Source organism: Arvicanthis niloticus, chromosome 13 (genome assembly GCF_011762505.2).
Source record: "Arvicanthis niloticus isolate mArvNil1 chromosome 13, mArvNil1.pat.X, whole genome shotgun sequence".
Taxonomy (NCBI): domain Eukaryota; kingdom Metazoa; phylum Chordata; class Mammalia; order Rodentia; family Muridae; genus Arvicanthis; species Arvicanthis niloticus.
In genome coordinates, this window is record NC_047670.1 from 56,902,310 (window position 1) to 56,927,043 (window position 24,734).

General features: G+C 51.6%; 2 protein-coding genes across 4 annotated transcripts; one reads left to right on the forward strand and one right to left on the reverse strand.

The window, feature by feature from the left end:
• Window positions 1–560: 560 nt before the first annotated feature.
• Window positions 561–13,163, forward strand: Csdc2 (cold shock domain containing C2). Of its 2 annotated transcripts, none has more exons than XM_034517174.2 (4): window positions 561–787; window positions 9,018–9,319; window positions 10,769–10,891; window positions 11,283–13,163. In XM_034517174.2, exons 2-4 carry the CDS (start codon window positions 9,141–9,143, stop codon window positions 11,443–11,445), a joined length of 465 nt encoding a protein of 154 aa, XP_034373065.1. In that variant the 5' UTR covers window positions 561–787; window positions 9,018–9,140; the 3' UTR covers window positions 11,446–13,163. The 2 variants fall into 2 exon arrangements, with proteins under 2 accessions (XP_034373065.1, XP_076767800.1); XM_076911685.1 differs by lacking the exon at window positions 561–787 and adding an exon at window positions 971–1,053.
• Window positions 13,164–13,333: 170 nt separating this feature from the next.
• On the reverse strand, window positions 13,334–23,156 carry Pmm1 (phosphomannomutase 1). 2 transcript variants are annotated; one of them, XM_034517238.2, is made up of 8 exons: window positions 22,951–23,119; window positions 19,692–19,809; window positions 18,115–18,191; window positions 17,920–18,011; window positions 17,377–17,476; window positions 14,986–15,061; window positions 14,148–14,263; window positions 13,334–13,808 (listed from the first exon to the last, which is right to left on the reverse strand). In XM_034517238.2, exons 1-8 carry the CDS (start codon window positions 23,035–23,037, stop codon window positions 13,686–13,688), a joined length of 789 nt encoding a protein of 262 aa, XP_034373129.1. In that variant the 5' UTR covers window positions 23,038–23,119; the 3' UTR covers window positions 13,334–13,685. The 2 variants fall into 2 exon arrangements, with proteins under 2 accessions (XP_034373129.1, XP_034373130.1); XM_034517239.2 differs by lacking the exons at window positions 17,920–18,011; window positions 18,115–18,191 and having other exon boundaries at window positions 13,536–13,808; window positions 17,377–17,419; window positions 19,762–19,809; window positions 22,951–23,156.
• Between the last annotated feature and the right edge of the window lie 1,578 nt (window positions 23,157–24,734).

Consider the following 24,734-nt stretch of genomic DNA (forward strand, 5'->3'; position numbering starts at 1 on the left):
CTCTCCCCCTGGATTTGGTAGCCCCTCCCAAGGACCTAATGTGTGCCAAAGAAATTTGAGCATATTCTTCACATGGAGATCTCAGATGCTCTGAGGGGACAGAGCTGAGCACAGCTGCCGGGCGCTGTCTGAGACTCCAGAGGGAATGGAATGTCTGGGAGTCCCTAGGAACCTGGCTTGTTCCCAGAGGGTCTCATCTCTTCTCTGGCCTTCCTTCTCCAGAATACATCCTCCCACCCTGCAGGCCCTCCCATTGAGCATAAACACGCCCCAGCACCCTGTTTGTTTCCCCAATCACCAAGAATGCACACTGTCTCTAGCTCTTCCTGCCCTGCATTTCCCAGCAGCTACCCTGGCCTGGTAGGGCAAATTATACCTTGGCCCAGCAATAAAAGCTACTTTCCAAAACAAGAAGCAGTAAAGCTCTAAGTGACGCAGCTTAGCCACTCACCCAGCACTTGCCTGGCTCAGGAGGTGGTGTCTGGACCAGTAAAGAGATAGCTTAGTGTCCCTTTAAGCTAGGAGTACAAATTCCCATCCCTGTCCCTCCCTTCCAGCACATCCTGACGTCAGCAGGAGGGCGTGTGTGAGTGAGTGAGTGAGGGGCCGAGGTGCCTCCTGCATACCACACACACACACACACACACACACACACACACACACACACACACACGCCACGGAGAGTGCATCATCCAGACGTGACCCTTGCCAGCTAGCTCCACGGTCCAAAGAGATCGGGTGCTGCCCACTACAGGAGACAGTGCCTGGACCCAGCTGCCACGGCGAGGTAAGGGACCTGATGGAAATTGTAGCAGAGGCAGGGGCCGAGGGTTGATGGTACCGAGAAAACATGTGTGGAGTGAGGCTGGAAAGGTCGCGGAGCTGCACCAGCCAGCTAGGCTCTGCTTAGAGGATGCTGGGGACACAGAGGAGCCCACCGCCCTTCCCTTCTCTCTCCTTGACCCTCCAGAAAAGCTGAGGCGGAGTGGCTCCCGCGCGCCTGAATGTGTGTGAATGTCTGTGTCTGGGATTCGCGTCTGGGTTGAGAAGCAGGTAACAGCAGCTTCCTGCCAAGCCGCAGCCTCCGGTCTGGGAACTGGGTGAGGGAAAGCCGTGACTCCTTCCAGACCCTAAAAGGCTAGTCCAGAGCACCGCTGGATCTTGCCTCTGGAATCTGCATTGAGGCCAGGGCAGAGGGGAGGAACCGCCTGGGGCAGGCAGGGGGACCCAGAGCAGCTGTCTTCTCCTCACTATGTGTTTCCCTAGTGTGGCAGAGATAATTGTGTCAACTGGCTGGAGGGATGGCTCCATGTTATTTTTGCCTTTATGCCACCCCACTGAGTCCTTGCTCTCCCCCGCATGCTGGGCTAGCACTGACCTCCTCCTTTGCTTGGGTGCAGCCCACTGTAGGACACAGGGTGATAGACCAGCAGCTGGGCAACCCTTTCTGTGGGATGCAAGGACTCAGATTGGCCTTGGCTGGCATCAAGCCCCTGAGTGGTCTGACCCTGGCACAAGGAGACTGAATGGAGATAAGGGGCCATGCTGGCACCCACAAGGAGACAGCAGGTTCCTGCCAGGCTGCCAGGCTGCCAGGCTGCCAGGCTGCAGGCGCTTCCCAGGGAGGAGGGGGGCAGAACTGAGAACAATAATAAATCCAGAGTGTGAACTGCTGCATCCGCTGGGGTTGGGGGAGGGGAGAAGGAAGTGTGCCTGGCGGGAGGTGGGCACCCTCTCTGACAGCCTGGCACTGGCTGGCTTAGATGCCATCCAGTCAGAGCTTTTCCCTGGGAAGGATGGGAGTGGGGAGGGGTGGCTGGTGGGAGTGGGGGTGGGGAGAGCTCTTTCCCAAATCTGACTCCATCCCAGAGGTCTCTGGACCTGAATGCCCAGGTTCTGAGTGTCTCCTCCCATCCTTGTCCCACACTGCATTTTCCTAAAGCATCTATCTATTTGCCCATCCTTGTCTCTCCGGCCCCACCTTAACACAACTAGTGCAAACAGAAGCTAACAGCGAAGGGTCCCAGGAGAACACACCAAGTTGTCCCAGGCCGGGAGACAGATGGCTGGACAAGGTTTGAAGATGCTTATTGGCTAGGGAGGGGGCTCCCTCGTGGCCCTCAAGGATCCACAGGGATGGATAATGGGGGAGTAGGGATATTTACCAGCCCATCCAAAGGCAGAGTGCCTCCCCCAACCCTGCGTTCCCCCACCTTGTGCAGGTGATACCCAGCAGAGGGTGCTCTTGGACTAATTGAGCCGGTCACAATCACTAATCACAAGCCTGGTGGTGTCCAGGACCCAGAGCCCTGGGCGCAGGCAGCTTGGGGGAGACGCACATCGAGGTGAGGGAGTAAAATTCAGGGTGGGGCCAGCACACACACCCTCCCCCAGAAATGACGGTCACTAGGCGGGAGGTGACTTAACACCCTGGGGAGGCCAGGGACCTTGAGGCCACAGGGAGCATTGCCACTCTGCCACTGTGTGTGACTTTGGCTAGTATGGTCCTCTCTCCAGAGGACCTGGAATGGGAAGGTGACTTTTTTAAGCTCACACTGTCAGGCAGAGGTGGAGCTTGTCTGTGAACTGGGGTCCTGGCTTTCCCTTCCCCCTCGAATGCCAGAAAAGCCCAGAGGCCTTAAGACCAGGAGCCTCAGGGCCGCCTGGGCTGGTGTGCAGAAGAGTAAAGGGCCACTTAAATAATTAATTTTTAGGATTGGCTGGGACAGCCCCTGACAGTGCGTGCGCACACACACACACACACTCACACACTCACACACACACAGTGGAGGGAAAGGAATCAGCTTTAATTAGGTCAGCTCCAGCTGCAGGGGCAACTGATATATATTCTAAGGACTGTCTGGGAACCTGGGGAGGAGGAAGCAGGCAGGTGGCACTTCTGTCTGGTGGTCCCAAGGTTGTCGTCACCTCCCCAGGACCCAGCATGGAAAAGCCTGAGACATTCAGCTCCTCCACCACTGTCCTTTGTGGTCCCTGTCTTTCTATTTTTAAACTGTACCCATTCCTCCCTAGTGGCACCCCCATAATGGGGACTTGGAGCTGGAACACTTTTATTGGGGGTGTTGTTCCTAAGCTTCACAGAGCTGGTGAGTAATTCACCCAAGGTCATCGTCTGAGTCAGCACAACACCAGAAATAGAACCCCAAATCCTGGCTCCCCAGTTCTTCTACGGTTCTGTACATCGTTCTCCAGGGGAGTCCGGTAGTGGAGGTTTTGTACAGAGAACTGAGGGTTTTCTCTCCTTGCCTTGGTTACACAGCCCTCTTCCAGACCTCTCCAGGGCTCAAGAGGGCTGCCAGGCCAGGCAGGCAACCTCAGCAAGTCTCTTCACATCCCTGGACCTCAGTTTACTCTTCTGAAGAATGGGTGTGCTCGTGATAATTACTGTTTAGGGTTCTTATGAGGCACAAATGTGACAAGAGCCTGACAGATGGTTAAGCTGAGAGAGGATGGCAGAGACTGGCCAAACAAGGACTGGCCAGCTAGTGTCATAGTCCACAGTAGACCTTGTAAGTCCAAGGCTGTCTTCCCTGTGTATACTGCCCCAGTGTTTGCCACTCCATTTAGTTTGGTTGTATGTGTGTGTCGATTTTGTAAGACAGGGTTGGAATCACCTCCTTGGGTAAGCCCATATGGGTGTTTTGATAACCTGAGAGGCAAGTTGGTCTCTCTGGCCTTCATCAGTCATCTGGACCCTGATAATTCATGTGTCTAGGGATACAGGTGAAGCCCAGAGAATGACAGCTGCTTATCCGAGGTCACACAGTGCTGCTGCTGGAGCCTCTTGCTTTCCCTGAGGAGCTCACATCTAAAGGGGCTCTCATTGTCAAGACAGCCACTCGTAACCCTTTCTCCTTTTTTTTCTTGTCTTTTGTTTTGTTTGTTTTTGTTTTTTGAGACAAGATTTCTCTGGGTAGCCCTGGCTGTCCAGGAACTCACTCTGTATGTAGACCAAGCTGGCTTTGCAGTCACAGAAATCTGCCTGCCTCTGTCTCCTGAGTGCTGGGATTAAAGGCATGTGCCACCAGGTATACCCCCATTTTTTAGGAGAGAGGATCTGAGAATTGGAGCCAAGTTCCAGCTGGCTCTGGTCACCTATTGCCAGGACTGACTCATTGTCCTGAGTGTCATGGTCCTGTGACACTGTACCATACCTTGGGATATCTCCAAACAGTTCTGGTGTTTTGGCTTTCCTGGCCCCACCACTGTCTGTTAATTTGACTTTCATGCAGGGAAGGGTAGGCCAGAGCCACTGCGCATGGCCAGGGACATGCCTATGGCTCAAGTTCTGGGTCTCACATTGCTCTGCTTGTATGTGGGCCTGCGTGTTATCTGCAGTACCACATTAACGGGGTGTGATGGTGAGCCTCACCTATAATCCAGCATTCAGGCGATGGAGGCAGGAGTTTAGGAGTTTAAGGCTACAATTGGCTACTTGAGACCCTTCTCAGCCTCCTGCCCACAACCCCCGTAAATAAACAAATGTAAAACAAAAGCAAGGAACCCAAAAGGCGCTGGCATCCAAACAAGGAAAGCCTTGGTTCTGTCTTTCCTTCCCTGCATCAATATTCTGGAAACAAGGTCTGAGCTGGAGTCTTGCTCTATATTTTCTTGTCCTCATCTCCCTGGGCTCTCTAGGTGTTTCATAACCTTTCTAGCTCCGGTCCCTCTCTGGTCCTAGAGAGAGTCGAATCCTATCCAAGAAATAATAGGAACTTGAAATGTCGTTATCGTTAGTCTAGCCTGCAATCCCACTACTCAGAAGTGCAGGTCAGAAGCTCATCCTTGACCATATGACCATGTATGTTCAAGATCTGGAGCAATGACTCATCCATTAAAAGCACTTGCTGCTCTTGCAGAAGACATGAATCTGGCTCTGAGCACACACATCAGGTGGCTAACAATCACCTGTTATTCTAGTTCTGGTGGAATCTGATGCCCTCTTCTGGACACTGCAGGTACTACACACACATGTGCCTACAACATGTTCACAGAAGTGGATAGATGAGTAAATAAAATTTAAATACTGCATTTTAAAATTTAGTTTGTTTGTTTTTTTCAAGACAGGATTTCTCGCCAGGCGGTGGTGGCACACGCCTTTAATCCCAGCACTTGGGAGGCAGAGACAGGTGGATTTCTGAGTTCCAGGCCAGCCTGGTCTACAGAGTGAGTTCCAGGACAGCCAGGGATACACAGAGAAACCCTGTCTTGAAAAACCAAAAAAAAAAAAAAAAAAAAAAAAAAAAAAAAGTAAATCTAAAAAAAAAAAAAAAACAAAAACAAAAAAAACTGTAATAGCAGCCAGGTGTTGTGGAGCAGGCCTGGAGCAGGCCTATAATCCCAGGATGCAGAGGCTGAGGCAGAGGGATTACAAAGTCTAGTCCAGTTTGGGTTACATAAGAAGTTGAAGAACAACTTGTACAGTGAGACTCTGACTCTCCCCCAATTCCAAATAAAAAGGCCACCAGGGGGCTGTGGAGATAGCTCCATGAGTATACATAGCAAGCCCTCTGCAAGCACGGGCCCTGAGTTTGATCCCTGACACCCATGTAACAGCCAGGCCCACCAGAGTTCCTCTGTAACCCAGCACTGGAGGACGGAGGCAGGGGGATCCCTGAAGTTCACCGGTCAGCCAGGCTAGCCTTTCCCTGAGCTCAAAACTGAGAAAGCAAGACTCTGTTTTGAAGAATAAAGTGGAGAACATTAGAGAAAGACATTCAACCTGAGCCTTTGGCCTCCACACCCGTGTACATACAGTATGTGTACAAACACACGTGCACACACACACTCATATGCAACAAAACAAACAAAACAAAAAACAAACAAGCAAACAAACAAACCAAAAATATCTGTGTCGATACCAGGGCAGAATCTGATAGAAGCCTCAGACTCAGTGTGTACTGGTTAGATTCTAAGACACTGTGCTCTTGATTTAACCAGAGCCTCATTCATTCTCCCTCTCCCTCTTTCTCTCTTTCTCTCACTCTCTTTTATTTTTGTCTGTACAGTAGGGTAATAACACTAACCCTTAAGGGATGCTGCAGGAATTAAATCCAGAAAAGGGAGCTGTGGGTCAGCGAAGGCAGCCAGGGGCAGAGGAGCAGTCCGTAAAGGAGGGAGGAGAGTAGAGGGGACTGGTCCCCTCAGGAACCAGTGCTGTGTGAAAGGAGCAGACTCCCAGGCAGCAGCACCTGCCTAGCTCGGCCACGTTCACCCACTTCCACCCTCAGTGAACCCTTGAGAAAAGAGGGCCTCTTGTCCTCATGCAGCACCCTAGCTGGGGAGATGAGGCCAGGCCTGCTGGAGACACTTCCAGATGGAGAAACTGCCCCTAGCCAGGCCCTGCCCTCCTTACCTAGGATGAAGAGTCCAGGGAAGGCCTGCTCCTCTGTGGCTACCTAGGCCCTCCCCTGCCCCTAAGTCACACTTTCAGAGCTCACCCGGGTGGCGGCGGTAGCTTCTCTTCCTCTAGCATCTTCGCTTGTTGCCCCCCACCCCCTTCGCCTCTCCTCCCTCCGCCCAGCCGCTATCACCTGGCAGGTGGAGCAGCCCCTGCGTCTCCTTGGTAACGACTGTGGCTCCTCCCCTCTCACCCTGGCAGACACAGTCAAGCAAATCACATAGTCAGTTGGCAGTTCATTTGTTTGGGATCCCTGGTGGAGCTCCGTGGTAGAGAGCTTGCCTAGCTGGCAACCGTGTCCAGCACCAGGTCTCCCTCCTCCTCCCCTCCCCCTCCCTCTCTCTTCTCCCCCTCTCGTTCCCTTCCTTTTTTCTTTTTCCTTCTTTCTTTCCTTCCTTTCTTTTATTTTATATTTATTTATTTATTTATTTATTTATTTATTTATTTATTTATTTATTTATTTTTGGTTTGAGTTTTGTTTGAGACAGTGTTCTTTCTCTGTAGCCCAGACTGGCCTTGACCTTGCAATCTCCTGGAACTTCTGTCTCAGCCTCAGGAGTGCCAGGGTTACAGGTGCATTGCCACGCTCACCTGAAAGCTTCTGATTTGGTTGTTTTCCTCTTAAGGGGCACAGAGTATGGTGTGGGAAAGCATTTCCTAAGCAAACGCGAGGCCTTGGTTCTATGAGAGAGCACCGCAGAAGGGCGGGTGGGATATGGGGATACATCTTAGTGGTAGAGCCTTGCCCTTGCCCTGGCACGGGTGAGGCCCTAGGTTCAATCTAGAGTACTGGGAAGGGAGAGAGAGGGGCTGAACCGTCCTGGGGAGTATAGGAAGATCTTGTATCAAAAAAAAAAAAAAAAAAAAGTCAGGCAGTGATGGCACATGCCTTTACCCAGCACTCTGGAAGCAGAGGCAGGCAGATCTCTGTGAGTTAGAATAGAGACCAGCCTGGTCTACACACAGAATTCTAGGACAGCCAGGGCTACAGAGTGAGACTCTGTTAAAGAGGAGGGGAGGGGCTGAGGAGCTGGAGATACAGCTCAGTGTAGTTGAACCCATAGCAGAAACGCAGAAATAGATGTGCGAAGTGATGAGCAGTGAAGGAGTAAGGGTGTGGGGAAGTGGGGACTGTTCCCTGCTCCTTTGTGACTAGGGACTAAAGGAAGGGCCTTCCAATTACAGGCTCAGCCAAGCTTCACAATGACCTGTGAGAGGGGGAGGCAGAGTGTACCCATCCCATTGCACAGATGAGGAAACTGAGGCCAGTTCAAGTGCTACCGAAAATCACAGCTAGTGGCAGAACTGGAAGTCTCCTGGTCCTGAGGTCCCCCAAGTCTTCCAGGTCACCTCTCTCTCCCAGTTTCTGTATCAATATCTCTTAGGCTCTGGGACTCCACAGTTCTTGAGGAAGATGGTGTAGGGTATGACAGGAGAGCAACATGACACACAAGCTGTCTCTCAACCCTCAGCAGATACCACCTCCCTAGGGAATTACCAATCTCTTGTGGGGATCTTGGCTGTTCAGCTACCCCATCCTGCTTGATGGGGATACACACCCCGGGCTTTGAGCATGCTAAGTAAGTGCTCTCCCACTGAGCCACATCCCCAGACCTTCAACCTCATTTTGAGAGGCAGAAAGTGGGTTAATGAAAAATAGAACATGAACGGTTCCCAAGAGCTCCCCGTGTGCTTACTGCTCCTGTTTTGGGGCATATTGAATGGCGTTTGGGCCCCAGGGCAAGCTTCCTATAAAACAAGAACCAACACTACCCATTGTGCAGAGCTGGAAATGACATCAAAGGTCAAGAAAGAACACTGTCTGGGACAGGTCAGCCAGTATAACCCACACTTCTGTCTTAGGGGCACAGTTGGGAGGTCATCAAATTGTAGGTAAAAACTCTGAAGCTGAGCTGTCTTGGCTACGACTTGTCCAGCCTCCACACCCCTGGGTTATAGAATTAAACTGCAAGCTGGAAGAACTTGGGGATTCTAAAGCGGGCTCTGCTTTGTCTTGTGACCAGGCCTCGAACTTCCTCTGGAATCCAGGATAACCTTGAAACTTCTTTCTACTTCTGGAGTGCTGGGATTATTACAGGCATGCACTGTCAAGCCTGCTTTGCTTGCGTGTGTGTGTGTGTGTGTGTGTGTGTGTGTGTGTGTGTGTGTTTCTCTTTTGCTTTTGTTTGGTTTTCTTACAGGGTCTCTGTGTATAGCCTTGGCGGTCTTAGAACTAGCTTTGTAAACCAGGCTGGCCTCGAACTCACAGAGATCCCCCTGACTCTGCCTCTCGAGCACTGGGATCAAAGTGTACACCACCATACTGGGCTCATGCCTGGCTTTATGTGGCATTGGCTACTTAAACAAACATTCCTCCAATTGAGCTCTGTCCCCACTCCCCTGTTTTGTTTCGGTGCTAGGGATAAAAGCCAAAGCCTCCTACATGCTAAGCTATGTGATTAGTTTGTCTTCCTGGTGAGGATACCAAGGCAGGGTGGGTCTGTGAGTGTCTTTGGGAGTGGCTGGCTTCATTTATGTCCCGTGTCCAGAGCTGTTCCCTGACTGGGTTTAACTGGGTTTGTCTCTTCTCTTATAGACGGAGTCCATAGCTGGTGAGGCCAGTGAGCAGGGCGAGGCCAGGCCCTGCCCGAAAGGACACCAGAGTCCTTCACCGGCCCCTGTGCTCCAGAGCCCACCCGGCTCTCCTGCTGGCCCCACCATGACATCAGAGTCTACATCACCTTCAGTGGTACCACCTCTCCACTCCCCCAAGTCCCCCGTCTGGCCCACTTTCCCCTTCCACAGGGAGGGCAGTAGGATCTGGGAACGTGGTGGTGGCATCGCTCCTCGGGACTTGCCCAGTCCTCTGCCTACCAAACGGACCAGGACATACTCAGCGTGAGTCCCTTCCCCTCCCCTAGGTCCCAGCCTGACCATCCTCCCAGGAAGCTGTGCAGCCTTCCAGTGACACCAGTGGCCCTTCACTTATTCCTTCAACCCACAAAAACTTCCTGTTCAATAGGCACCTCAGCCATTTGTCCCAGGATTTGAGACTTAACACTTACAGAGCTGACTGGGGCTCTAAGATGGAGAAGACATGTCTACTACTCACAGGCGTTTTGAACACTAGGGAAGAACAGCCTGGGGTGCAGTAAATTAGGACATCCTAGCTGAGTCTGAAGATGGGCCAGATGAGGGAGCTGGAGAGAGAGCCAGAGAGAGAGTGGTTAAGAGCACTGACTGCTCTTCCAGAGGTCCTGAGTTCAATTCCCAGCAACCACATGGTGGCTCACAGACATCTGTAATGGGATCTGGTACCCTTTTCTGGTGTCTGAAGACTGCCACAGCATACTTATATAAAATAAATAAATAAATCTTAAGAAAAATAAAAAAAGAAGATGCATTGATGAAGAAGGGACTTGAGCCCCAGAGATACATAGTGAGACCATCTTAAAATAATACTAATACTAACAGTAGGGACTTCAGCGTGGCAAGTGGAACAGCATAGAGTTAACCTTTAAGGAAGGCTGGACTGCCGGGACTATCCTTAGGCCTCTGGAGGAACTGAGTGAGGCCAGATGGGAAGGATTTGTGGGAGCCAAAGGTCTTACATTTATTATTGTTATTGTTGATGGTGTGTGTGTGTGTGTGTGTGTGTGTACGTGCCACAGTGTGTGTGGTCAGGGGACAACTTCTGAGGAGTGGGTTCTGGGGTTCAAAGTCAGGTGTTCAGGCTTGCCAACAAGTGCCTTTTTACTCTCTGAGCCAGCCCATCACCTCTGTGCTTTATTGAGATAGGGCTTTGTTATGTAGCCCAGGCTGACCCTGAGCTGGTGGTGATTCTGCTGGGGTTTGCAGGCATGCACCACTGTGCCTGGCTGCAAGGTTTCTGTTACTGTTACTAGTCTGGATAGCGAGTGTACATTGACCTGTGTCTGAGCCAAGGCTAGAGTAGATGCTTAGTAAACAGTACATGGGGACAGTGGCCTGTGGTGCTAGAAGCTGCCATGGGAGACGGTGAGGTGCCTCTTGGTTTCCGTTCTGGTTTTTGGTGCTGAGAACGAAGCCTGAGGCACATGGCATGCTGTCCACCAATGAGCTACACTCTGGCTTCACTCAGAAGTCTTCCAAGTGGAACCCATTTAAGCTAAACATCTGGATGGAGGGTGCTATTTAGGGGGATACGGACAAGGAGCCAGGAGGTACCTTCGTACCACACTGAGACGTGGGCCAGGCCATTGTCCCTCTCTGGGCCCCACTCTTTGTTATCTAGCCAATGGCAGTATTGTTGGGGGCCTGGGAATGGCTCTTGAGGCCACAGCCCCAATTCCTCCACCCTTTCCCCAGGACAGCTCGAGCCTCGGCCGGCCCCGTGTTCAAGGGCGTCTGTAAGCAGTTCTCACGCTCGCAGGGTCATGGCTTCATCACGCCCGAGAATGGCTCTGAGGACATCTTCGTGCATGTTTCCGAGTGAGTCCCCCCTACTTCCCTGGTTTTGGCCAGGCCCTGCCCAGTGTCCACTCTGCCTTGGCCCTCCCATAGCTGCCGAGGTGTGCGTTCCTGCTAACTAGCCCTGCTGAGGAGGGGTGAGCTGGGGTCAGGCAGGGATCAGCTGCAAGTCCCCAGGACCCTGATAATCACTGCTAAGGCTCTGGGGTCCTATGCTAAGGCCACAGGAGTCCTGAGAGAACCAGACCTGCTTCTCTGTCCCCTCAGAGGGAAGAACTGCAGATTCCCCTTTCACGGCTTAGAAAACTACAGCTGAGTAGAGAGCTGGCGGAGGGTCCCTGGTCTAGGGAGGCTGGGGGCTACCTGGGGACTGGTTTGATGTCAAACTGATCCTTTCCGTTCTGTCCACCAGCATCGAGGGGGAGTACGTGCCTGTGGAAGGAGATGAAGTGACGTACAAGATGTGTCCCATCCCACCCAAGAACCAGAAGTTTCAGGCTGTGGAGGTGGTGCTCACCCAGTTGGCTCCCCACACCCCCCACGAGACATGGTCTGGCCAGGTTGTGGGATCCTAGGCAGGTGGGGGTCTCCCCACGAGGAGGCAGGCAGCAGCCAGTCTGTGCCCCCACTGTGCTGCTGACCAGCCCTTGGGTGTACTTGTTTGTCCACCTGTCTGTGCTTGTGGCTGTGAATGTGTGCTTCCACCTGTGACCCATGACTTGTGTGATCCGGCCTAGGGTTGGATGGAGTGCGGTTACCAGCCGCGCCTTGGCCTGTCTCTCCTTCCTCCCAACTCTGTCACGTAAACACACCTTCTTACCCTCTTGCCCACTATCTATATACTGAGTCTCTGTGGGTCTGTGTCATGTTCTTCAGAACCCAGGGAGACCTCTCCCACGAGCCTGCTCCCTCACTGCTGTCTCCAGCACCCAGGCCTGTCTGCTTGTGTTCCTGTCTCCCGTGCTGGACCTGGGTGTCTACCACAGCCTGGACCCTTCCTCTCAGAAGCCAGGCCTCTGAGTGCTTTGTAGGGGACTCCTTTAGGGAGGGAGAGGGCAAAACGTGGAGATTCATGGCTAGTCCCTGAGATAACCTAATCCATCTTCTTGTCCCCACCCGTTTGGTACCCTCAAAAGAACATGGCTGCAAGCAGGAGGGGACTTAAGTGCTCCTGTTGTTAGGCCGGTCCTGTCTCCTCAGCTGGCAGATGTTCTTTGAACCCCATGGAGCTAAGGTCCCTCCTGAACTGGGGAAGCCAGGCTCACTCACTCCCTGAGGTGAGGACATGGTTTCCTCCAGCTTGCTTGGACAGAACCATCTCTTCTACCCGGGATGCACAAACCCCGTGGATGCTCTGCCCAGTGCTGGCCATGACAGCAACTGAGGATACAGCAATGGACATGTCACCTCAGGCAAGGCTAGGTCCAGGCACTTAAAGGAATGGTCCTCAGTCAGAGAGACCACTGGCTTTGCCCTCCCCACAACCCCCATCAGACTCTCTTCCCAGAGCTATGCGATGGCTCTTATAAGCCCGACAGGCTAGCAGCTGAGGTGGCTCTTATCTCGTTCATCCTGAAGTGTGACTGTCCCTCTTACCTGGAGTCCCTTTGGAGCTAAGATGTATCCCTTCTAGAGAACCCATTACATAACTAGGGGATAAGTAGGTCACAGGCTCAGAAAGGGCCTGGCACAGTAGTGACCTTTATGAGACCCAGTCCAGAAGTCAAATGTGAGCACAGATGACCAGGATGAAGGGGTCAGTGGTTGTCTAGGTGGCCTTGTAGGCATTCCAGGACCACAGGGTAGTCATTTGGGGAATATGCACCCCAACTTGTCCTAGTACCCTTTGCACAGAGGCCAGCAGCCTAGAGCTGCTAACAAGTGCTGACCAGTCCTCCACCCTGGGAAGGACCTGTCTGACACCCCACTGTGAACTAGGCTCCTCCAGCAAGGCCTGTCCCTGGAGAACGGTCCTCAGCAAGCTTGAGGACCTGAGTTCAAATCTCCAGCATGCCTGTAACCTAGCACTGTGTGATACGACACAGTGCAGATCCTTTGACAAGGAACTTGTTGGTTCAGGTGAACCCCAGGGCCACCCAGGCCTCCCTGTTGTGAGCAGGTCCTTAGCAGTCATCACCTTGAGGCTGCCTGAGTGGTAGGGACAACAGGCCTCCTACCTACTCTTAGGCCCTGCAGCGCCAGGTCAGAAACTTCCCCACTCAGACCCCAGCCTCGGATTCCTCATCCCTCCTAACACTGGCAATAAACTCAACTGTGAGCCACCCTGCCCCGAGCTGCCTGTCTCATGAGTGTTCTTGTGGAAGGGACTGAGGAAGGACACAGCATGCTGACCATGTCTGGTGGGTCAGTGAATCAAAGATGTCCTGGGGCAAACCTCAAAGTATGGCTTTAAGAGCATGTGACAGGGACCATACTATCTTCAGATAGAGCTAACACCACACCTTGTTTTGGGAACTTTAATATCTGTGACAAAATCCTTTTGAGTAATGCCCCTTGTCAGTCTGTGGCCAGCAGGCTCCACAGCAGAACTCACAGGTCACCCTGTGGTAAAACCTGTTCTGTCCCCCAAACCAGCAGCATCAGAGGCCAGGTCCGTCAGGGTAGAGTGCAGGAGTCAGGAGCCACCTGGCTGGGGACAGTTCCCACACAGACCTTGGTCCTGTGTAGGTGACCCTGCAGTGCTCCACAGGATGCTGTGTTGGGCCAGTGACATGGGATCCGTGGCACCCCATGGTTCTGTTTTCAGGCCTCATCATAACTCTCTGAAGGTCCCAATGCTCCATCATGGGCACCGTCACGCCTCATGGGCTGTCTCTGGGAAGAAAAGCTCTCGGCATCGTTGTACAGTGTCCTGAGGTGAGACCACGCTATGGCCGACAGTCCGGGGGTCTGCATAGATCTCAAAGTCATTCCCACCCTGCACTCAGAGGAAGAACAGAGAAGACATGGTCATAGGTGATACCTACAAGGCAGGAGGTGCCCAGGACTGGGGCCCAAGAGCCACCCTTCCTATACTGGCTCCTACAGACCTCCCCTTCATAGAACTGCCAGGAGTCCAGGCTGGTCAGACCTGTCCTGACTTGCTGTATGACAGGGTATAAGTGTCTAGCCTTCTTTGAGCCCCAATCTTCCTAACTGTAGAATGGGAACAGTGAGTTTTCTAGGAGGCCCTTAAGAAGTCTGCTGTCCTACTGCCATGTGTCCTGGCCTGGACTCAGGAGTTGGGTTGAGGGGAACTGGGCAGGGCCACACTCACAGGACTGGTCTCATTTCCAAAGAAGTGGATGATGTCGAAGCTGTCTTCATCCAGGCTGTCCAGGCAGTAGCGCTTATCCCAGCCCTCAGGGAAGACATCGAAGCTTATCATGCCTCCTGTGGAAAGCGGGGGTTACATACGACAGTCCTGGCAGGGACAGGTAAGGCTGGCAGCAGGAAGGCTCACAGGGTAACATGGGAAAAGCACTCTCTGTTTTTGAGTCAGGATTTCCTGTATCCAGTTTGACTTTGGACTTCCAATGTAGCCAAGGATAGCCCTGAATTCCTGTTCTTCCTCCCCCTATCTACCTATCAGCTCTGGGATTACAGACATGTGGTACCATGGCCATCTCTAGGGCGCTCTGTTCATTATACAATCCTGAGAGCCACTGAGGGCTGACCTGGAACCTGTACTGCCTCATGCAAGCAGGAAACAGGTAGGAGCAAGCCAAGGAAAGTAGACATGGCCAGTGAGACCCACGATAACAGTGAGTGGGGACACAAGTCACAGTGGGACAACCAACACAAGGGGCTGTGAGCAGCAGGTGACACACTGTAGGCTCTAAGTGGCCATGGCATCTGTCCTCCCCTCTGGCTCCTGGGGAACAAGCTGATATGGCAGCTGGGACACCAGATGCCCCAGGAGCCTCAGGGAGCAGCTGGTAGCAGAGGTGAGTTGAGTCAACTGCAGAGCCTTTGACTTCCTAGCCAGTTGGCCTGGGCTCAGGAAAGGCAGGGACAGTTCACCATTAGGGGGCGACACTGAGCAGGGCAAGCAACACTGCCACAGGTAAATGGTGTCCTAGCTTGTGCCTAGGCCCTCCGCAGGAAAGGCGTACCTCGGGAGAACCTCAGACCCTTGCCAGCAAACTCTGTCTTCAAGGCTTCCACGAACTTCTCCCGGATCTTCTCCTTCTGGAGAGGGAAGAGTGTACACTGGATCAGAGGGCCTCCTGTGCACCAGGCCCAGAACCCACTCAGCTCCCTGCCTTCTAGGTGAACATGGCCCCAACTTTACAGATGGAGAAACAGGTCACCTAGAATTAGCAGCAGTGCTGAGGCCTAGATCCAGAAACCAATGACACTTGTCAGTGGGTTGGAGGCAGAAGAAGGTGGGAGGGCCATGGGATTCAGGCCAGGCAGGGCCTGAGATAAATCTACAGGCTAACTGAGTTCTAGGCCTGGTACAATGCTTAACTGTGTGGCCATAGGCAAGTTACCTGACTTCTCTGAGCCCACTGCCAAAAGTAAATAATAGAGAAGTAATTAGTGGCCACTGTCTGCTTCTCCCTCAAGTTAAAACCAGAGCTGAGAGATGTGAGCTCCTTGCTGGCCTTGATCCTGCCTTCCTAGCAGGTGAGTGTACCTCAGGGATGGCACTGTGGGTGCCCACACTCTGAGAAAATATAGCTCAGAACCCAGGGTTAAGGGGCTACACTTTCCCCCATTAACAGGGCAACTGGTGACTGGGCAGGAAATGTGAGAACTCCAGCCCTAACATGTCCATCACAATGACCCTGGGCTGATCAAGACAGAGCCTTCGTCTAAGGAGGCATCCCACCTGTTCCAGGAGTCTGAAGGAGATTTAAGCACGCACATGCCATCCCTTCGGGACTGTACAGGGTCACAGTTCACAGGAACATCCATGCATCTCAATCCCAGAAGGGATGAGAAAGAACCAGAGACAAAGGAAGGGGCTGAGGCCATGGCGAGGGTCAGGGGATACCAGCTGCATCCCAGCCAGGCTCAGTGTCTGTTCTCCACCTCCATCAAAGCTGCTTTTCTGGTCCCACTGGGTGCACAGGACATAGAGTTGGGATGGGGACCCTGGCTGGGAGGCTGCCAATGATCAGTCCCTTATTCCTGTGTCCACCGCCTACTACAGGCCTCTGTACACTGTGCAAGTGGCCTTGTCAGGACCAGCCCACTCTCAGGGAAACACCAGAGGGCAGGTAGGCAGCCAGATCAAAGATACATTTTGCAACCAACCCCCTAAGTGTCCCTAGATGAGAGTCACTTTTCTGAGCCTTGGTTTCCACATCAACAGGATGAGAATAATACACCTGTTCATTCATTCAAAAGCATTTCATGGCAGGTAGGCACAGCGGGACACACCTATAATAGCAGCGAACGGGAAGCCGCAAGTTTGAGGCCGGCACGGTGACACAGTGACTCTGAGGCCAGTCTGGGCTGCACACCAAGAAGACACTGTTTCAAAAAGAAAATGTTTCTTGGGGTGGGCGGTGATATGGGTCAGTAATAAGACACTTGCTTAGCTTATATGAGGGCCTGGGATCCATCCCCAGTGCCACAGGTCTCTCTGCAGAGGACATAGAGAGGTCCCACTGACAGGCGACATAGCAGCCAGGGTGGAGAAGAGGACAAGCCTGGTCTAGGGTAGCAGGCTTCAGGCAGAGAGCCATGAAGTGGGGAACTGCCATCTGTAGAATGCGCGGAAGCCATGGGTGCAGTGGGGACTAAGGAAAGAGCAGCCAGCTGGGTCAGGATGGGAACGGATGTGCGCACAGAAGCGTGGATGGGTGAACTCATCACCCCTGAAGGGTGACAGCCAGGGGGGTGAGCCAAACACACAGCGATGTTCAGGGAGGGGCTGGGTAGGCTGGGTGCGGTGGATAAGGTGGCATGCACTTGTGACCCCAGCATTTGAAAAGCTGATGGAGATCACAAGTTCAAGGGCAACCTGGGTGAATACCAACAAGATGAAACAACAGCCAGCATTTAAGAGAACCTGGTGTGTTCAGGGAGCGACTGAAAGCCTTTGTAGACAGAAGACTGGAGAGAGAGCCAAGGAGAGCAGAGAGATGCCTCAGGGTTGTTGGAGGGGGCTGAGAGGCTGCCCAGCCAGCACTGGGAGCCACGGAAAGACTGTGTTTACAAGGCAGATGTGTTTTTAAAGGTTCGCGAAGGCTGGAGGCAGAGGGGACAGAGAACAAAGGAACCTGGAGAAGAAAAGGTGGCCTGAGAACATGGGAGCCCTGAGTTGTTGGATCTGGTGTGAATAGGAATGTGCAATAGTAATGTGGCCATAGCTTCGGTCACCAGGAAAGCAGATCAGCAGTGGCAGAAAGAGACTGATGTGCCCGCAGAAATGACACACAGTAGGTGTCCAAGTTTGAACTGAAACTCCTCCTCAAAACCCACTTTACTGGTGAGAAAGCAAAGCTCAGAGCGGCTGAGTGACAGGGCTACAGCTGCTCAGCAAACAGCACCTTGTCCAGTTCCGAGAACTCGATCCTCTCCTCCAGGGTGCAGCTGCGGCCAATAGGCGAGATGTTCAGCATGCCATTCCGGAACTCAATGAAGGTGCCACTAGGGTGACAAAGAAAACGGGTGAGAGAGCAAGAAGCCACGGAGAGGAGGAGGGAACAGCTATGACTTCAAAACCTGTCCTATGTAGAACCACAGTCTCCCTAGACCTCACAGGGTATATAATAAGAATCCACCTATCTGCTGGGTGGTGCTGGAACACCCTTTTAATCCCAGCACTCCAGAGGCAAGAGGCAAGCAGATTTCTGAGTTCTTGATCCACAGGACAAGTTCCAGACAGCTGGGCTACACAGAAAAACCCCATCTTGAAAAACTATAAAAAGAGAATCCACCCATCCATAGGTTGGGGTCTTGGTGTACGGGTGTGGCTCAGAGGCAGAACACTTGCCTAGTGTGGGTAAGGTCCTGACCTACAACCCCTGTTGCAAAAAATAAAAAACCAAAGTTCCCACTCTCTTCCCTCGAGTCCACGTCAGGGCCCTCACCGCTTCTTGGGCAGTCTGAGCAGGGCCATGTAGCTGAGGCAGAAGTTGATCAGGTCCTGTAGGAGCTCCTCCCCCAGGTGGTTCTGGATCGTCTGTTGTAAAGAACGCAAGGCTCAAACCGTGGCACACACAAGATGTCGGGACCCCAGTGTGGAAAAGTGGGGTGGCCTGGGGGCAAGCCTTGGGGACACTGACCTGCTTGGAGAGTAGCCGTCCATGTTTATACTGCACTGTCCCGTTCTCAGCAAACACATAATCAAACTTCTCAATGACTTGGGGCCCATGGAGAAACCAGGAGAGAAAGAAAGAGCATGACACAAGGACCCGCTGTCCCCGCAGAGCAAGCACTACCAGCTGTTCCGCCCTAAACCGGCTTTTCCAGCATCCTTTCCTTTTGCACCTTCACTTGTTCCCACACCAGCCAGTCATTCCTTTAGGCCATTGCTCAGCTAGGACCTTCTTTCTGCCTGAGACACCCCTTCTACTCATTCTCCAAGATCCTGCTCCCTCTCTGGAAGACTTCCCAGGAATGCCCAGAAGAGGGCGCCATTTCCACCCTGCTCCCTCAGCCCTCCCGAATGAAGGCTCCAGCTCTCTCTTTACCCACAGAGATTACACAGCAGTCTCCAGTTCTGGGTGCTACAAGAATCAACTGGGAGTCAGGGAGGCTCAGGAAGCATGGTTAGGATGCCCCGTGGGATGTCTGGGTGACAGACGGTATCCTTAAAGGTACGGTGTGTGGTGTGTGGTAGAAAGGGAGGTGTGGACAGATGGAAACAGAGAGTTAGGACTTGTAGCGACTAAACAAGGAGAGAAGAAAAGGGAAAACTCAAGGAAGCTTCTAGATTGAGGGGGCCTTCCTGACCCTGAGAAGGGTTTCCAGATTACTTCAGTGTTCAGTTTTCACCATTAAAATAAGATAAGATGTGGCGGTGCACATGTATACGTCAAGACCCAAGGGGCTGAAGCAGGAGGATGGCTATGAGCTCAAGGCCAGCCTCAGTTTGTAATACTATGATACACAGTGAAATTCTGTCTCAAAACAAAAAGCTGCGTGCAGTGGGTGGTGCCAGTACTCAAAGACAAAGGCAGGAGGCACACTGTCCGCTCAAAGCCAACAGCCTACAGACTGAGTGCCAGGCCAGGGAAAGCTCCACGGTGGAACTCTGTCTCCAAACACCAATAAACAGGGTGGTGAGATGGCTCAGTGGGTAAAGGCGCTTGCCACCAAGACTGAAAACATGAGTTCGATCCTTGGGACCCACATGGTGGAAGGAGAGAATTGATTCTTGCAAGCTTTCCTCTGACCTCCCTATGTAGGCACATACACACAAGTACCTTAATCATGTCTCCCCTAAGGCAAGACCCCAAGACTGATACATGGCCACAAGACTGATACATGGCTATTCTCAACAAATCGTAGGCACTGTTCATCATGCTGCCAGTAAAGACAAAGAAAACAAACAAACAAACAAACAAACAGAAGCCGAGTCTCAGCAGGGAGAAATTAAAACGTGCACTGTTTAACGGCAGGATGCTGCCTGCTCTGCTTCTAGCTGTTTCTCCAGAATCTAGCACAGTCCCTGGGCTACTACCAGGTACTCAGTAAATGTTCAGGGTGGAGCCCTCTGGCTGCTCCTCCACCTCTTCGGCCCCACAGAAGCAGGAGAGGTACACAAGCATCTCCCAGCTCCACCCTCCTTCCACCCCACCCCACCCCACCCCACCCCACCCCACCCCACCCCAATGGAAAAGATGTTGCCCAAGCCTACCTTCATCCCCATCACCCAGCTGCTCAGCGATCTTAGAGTAGTCAGATCCCCCCACCACGCCGATCTGTACCCTGCTTCGAAGCTTCTGCAGGAAGGCTGACACCTCAGGGTCAATTTTCTGTGGTGAGGCAGGAAGGACAGAAGGACTCTGGTTATCAAAGTCAATTGGGGACCTCTACTCAACTTAGTGCTCAGAATCAGGGAGCACCCCTAACTAAAAAGCCAGAAATACAAAATGCACAACTGTTTGAGCACTGCTGTAATACCCAAGGTGAATTCCACAGGTGACCTCAAGTGATATGTTGTAAAAAACCAGAAATATGTTAGAAATATAGCATAGAATAGGGCTGGGCACTTGGCTAAAGTGCTTGTGGTCTTGGGTTTGAAACAAAAGGTATGTAAACAAAACAATAAACATGTAAGGTTCAATGAGTGGGCTTGGCGAGCAGAGAAGCCTGCCTAGAGGTTTAACAACCTGAGTTCAACCCCAGGGAAGGTCCTCTGACCTCCACACTCAGTGAAGCTTATGCATGTCCTCATAGACACACACATACAGGATAAATAAAATGTAAAACAAACAAAATACTACACTCTACTGTCTGCAGAGTAGAACATGGTAAGTCGGAAATGATGGCACATACCCATAATTCCAGCACTTGAAATAGTGAAGGCAGGACCAGAAAGAATTTAAGCTCATCTTTGGCCACATAGTGACTTTTAAGAGACCAGTCTTAAAATACCACAGCAAGCCAAGAGCTTGGTGGCAAACACCTTTAATCCCAGCATTTAGGAAGCAGAGGCAGGTGGGTCTCTGATTTGGAGGCTACCCTGATCTTAGAACAAGTTCCAGAACAGGCAGAGAAATTACATGATCAAGCACACATGTGTGTGTTCATTAGTGGGAACACATAAAGAAAGCCAGGCAAGGTGGCCCATACCTTTATTCCCAGAATTTAGGAGACAGAGGCAGGAAGATCTCCGTGAGTTCAAGGCCACCCACTGGCTACACAGTGAAGAGGACTGTGTAAAAGAAAACAAACCCCAAACAAAAGAGGGGACATGGTGGAGCCTGCCTATAATCCTAGGACTCGGGAGAATGAACACAGATTAGTTCTGTGGTGCTGCATCCATAGTGGAGCTCTGCTAACAGAAAAAAATTTGAGAGCATCAAAACTTGTCTGTAGGTGTTTATCACTTATATTTAAAACACAAATGGATTTTGTGTTTCCACGTGGCTCCTACTGCCAAGAAAACTCATTATCCACGTGCTCAGAACCTGAAAAATATCCAAACCCACAAACATCTCTGGTAGAAACCTTCCAAATAAAAGATTTTTTGCTTGCACAAGGCAGAGACCTCAGAAGCTCCACCTGCTTAGCTCTGACTCTGACCTGAGCAAGAGTCTTTAAGCAAAGCCTTTCTTTCCCCCATTATCCCCTTTATAACATGGCTGCCACAGCAGGAGCCGCTTAAGGGGATCACAGTTACCATTAAATGAAATATGTCCAAAGTATAAAAAGATTCTCCACCAAGGAAATTTGAACAAGAGAGTCAGAATTCAAACTTCCATATATCCAGATAGCAAAGACCATAGCTAGAGACAACGGTGGAAGGAAACAGGAACTCCCGAGGGATGGCCATGAAAACATAAGTTGGTGCAATTGTTTTGAAAGTATTTGGCAACATCTACTGAAACTTACAATGTCCATACCCTGTCAACTAGCTTTTCAGCTTCTCTGCTCCTTTGGGTATGGTTTATAATTAGTGAAAAACTGGCTGCAAGCAACTCGCATGCTTATCAGCCTGACAATGACACATACTTCCTTGGAAATATTACCAGGTCAGGGCACAGATAAAGCCAGATCTGTGCTTCCAACAAGGCAAGGTCCTTAAAACACGCTGTTTATGGTCTAAAGCAAGTTGTAGGAAGCCAGAGCAGGATAATGCCAAGTCAGTAACATAGCCTCACAAAATAATGTCTAGTATTTCCTGTGGGCAAAGCAATCCAGATAAAGGTGTCAAACGGAGCCATACATACTACATAGACAAGGGTATTACCTCAAGCATGGGGGCTGGGCCTGGGATACTGGTGAGAGGTCAAGGTGGTCTTTAGCCTTTAAAGTTTTCATTATTGACAAAAATAACGTGCTTGTGAACAAGTGTATAATTAAAAATTAGCTTTGAAAAGCATTAAGCCCAAGGGTTTAGTAGTAGTCTAACTGACAGGCAGTTTTTGTTCAGGCCTTGGCAAGTCAGTGCAGCACAGAGGTCAGGCATGCCTCGGAGGGACCACCCTCCCTCTTTCCAATCCTGCATCTTCCTGATCCATCTCTGCTGGCTGGAAAGAAAGGTACCCGATTCCTTCTGGAGAGGGGAAGGCCTATCAGGAAGCTAAGACTTAGGATCACATGGGCTTCTGCCCAGTAGCATCTGCCCCCTGCCCCCGTTTCTGGTCATCCTGGTGGTCTCAAGGATGAAGGATGGGCAAGAACGACCCAGGATGAGTCAAAGGGAGAAAAACTGGGTATGAGCAAAAAGAAGGAGGGTGAACCATAAAGTGCAGATAGGAGAAATACACTCCCACTTTTACTGTGCTCAACGATTCTATTGTAAACAGACTAGCCCTGGGGCCTTTCACCTTCACGTGGGGTGGAACTAAAAAGATACCAACAACAAAAAAACAAAACTCAATCAGAAAAGCAGCTCTCCCTCCCTCTAACCCGAAGTGCAAGGTAACCATCCTTAAGAGGCTTAAGGAGCTAAACCCAGTTTTAGGCCTGTGGATGCCAGAGTGCAATGACTGAGAGATCTTTCTTGCCCTCAGTAGAGGGCGACTGTGGGCTTGGAAGCGCACTGAGCTCTGCCTGGAACGCTGCGTTCTCACGCTAGCTTGAGGACTGACTAGTGCATCTTAGGGCTGAAATAGGGTTGGGACATCCCAGAGCCCAGCCTGGGCCTGTGCAAGCCTGGAGCCGGGGATACCCGCCCTCCTGCCCATAGACGCTCCTCCCGGAGGCTGGATCCAGGCTCTGCGCTCCCGGCAGGAACGTGGATGCCAACCCACACGAGGGGCTGGGGCCTGGAAGGCCGAGAGGGTCTGGGTCCCATCTCCTCGGTGACAGGAGCCGGTACCACTGCATTCCACGTTTCCGACAGGGTCGCGCGGGTGTCTGCGATGACATGGCGGTGACGGCTTCACTCTAGGTCACGGATGCCGGCGTGACTCTGGGCGGGAGCTTCCGAACCTCGGGGCCCTTACCTGACGAGCTGGCGTGAGGGTCCCGTCCACGTCAAACAGGCAGAGGATGCGCTCTTTCCTGCGGGCGCCCTCGACGGCGACTGCCATGGTTGGAGCTCTGCGCGCCAAGCGCTGTCGCTGCAGGCACCGCCAGGGTCGCGTGCGACAGGGGCCGGGCGGGGCCGGGGCGGGGCCAGCTCCGCGGCACGGGGAGGAGCAGTGGCCATCGGCCCTCCCACGAGGGGGCGGGGCCTGCGCCGTGGAAAGAAGAGTACTGGCACCTAGGATGGAGGGGCGTGGCAATGGGCGGGGTCAGTGCTCGTACAGGACCGAGATAGGAACCGGCGGGAAAAGGGGTTGAACCGGAAGACAGTGTTGGGGCAGCCGGTTGCTGGTGATTGCCGGGCGCGCCCTACAGTAGGGGGCGGGGGAGGGCGGGACTCAGAGCCCGGCTGCTCCTAGTTCCCAAGGTTAGTAGGACGAAGGTGTTGCCCTGTCATCTTGAGCTTGAAGAAGTCTCCGGGAGAGCCCGGCGCGCTGGCTCACCTGTCATCCAGCCCTTCAGAGGCAGAGGCCGCAAGGTGGATATACCTAGCTCTGGTCTACAAAACAAGTTCCGGGCCAACCAGGACTACATACCCTGTTGTATTTTTCAAAACGGAGTTTCCCTTTGTAGCCTTGACTGTCCTAGATAAGACCCTGTTTTTAAAACAAAACAAACGACAAAAAAGGGAAAAAAGAGAGAAGAAAAGAGAAAAATATCCCTTGATGGCTTATACCCACTGTGAGAAATGCTTGTTGCTTTTTTTTTTTCAATCAAAGGTAGCCTGCCAAGGGCCAATAAATCTCCAATTTGTAAACTTTTAGGCGAGTCTTCTTTGTTATGTTATTTTACTGTGTGTGCGCCTGCATTTGTGCGAGTGTTTGAATGTGCACTAAGTACATGCAGGAGCCCACCTAAGTCAGGTTGGAAGTGTCAAATCCTTTGGACCTGGAGTTACCCACATTTGTGAGCCTCCTTGTAGGTGCTGGGTGCCAAATCCCTGATCCTCTGCAAGAACACTAAGTGCTTCTAATTAAATGAGCCACCTCTCCAACCCTTAAGGACATCTTTTAATCTCCCTACCTGATGTAAGCTTTTGTGTACACAATTTCTAACCTCCCCTCCCCCCCAACACACACACACAGTCCCAGAACTTGATAGACTGAATCTGGGACCCCGTCCCCCCTTTTCCTTCATTTCCTTTGAATAGGGTCTCGAAATACTGAGGTTTGACCCCAACCAGTGGAGAAAAGATAGTCACCACCTGCTGCTAAAAAATTCAGGTGAACTTCCTTTGCCAGAGTGCTTGCTAGGTGTCTTTGAATTCTGGCAAATCACTTTTTTTATTTTTTTGCAAAAAAAAAATGTATACTGACATATCCTTTCTGCAAAAAGAAATTTCTCTCTATGCTCCTTTATTCACATGGTAACGATGCAACGTTTGTACCTCAAGTTATTCTTTGTTTCTTGCACGGGCTTTGCTGATGGCTTGCCTTGATTCCTCTCCAGATACTGTTCTGTTTACTGGTAAAACCCATTTCACCATTCACCTCCCTTAAAAAACAGTGGGTGTGGTGGTGCAGGCTTTTAATCCTAGCAGAGACAGATCTCTGTGGGTTCAAGGCCAACCTGGTCTAGAAAGGGAGTTGTAGGACAACTAGGACAGTTTGACAGAGAAATCCTATCTTGAAAAACCAAAAAAAAAAAAAAAAAACAAAAAACAAAAAACAAAAAAAAAACAAAAAACAAAAAAAAAACAAAA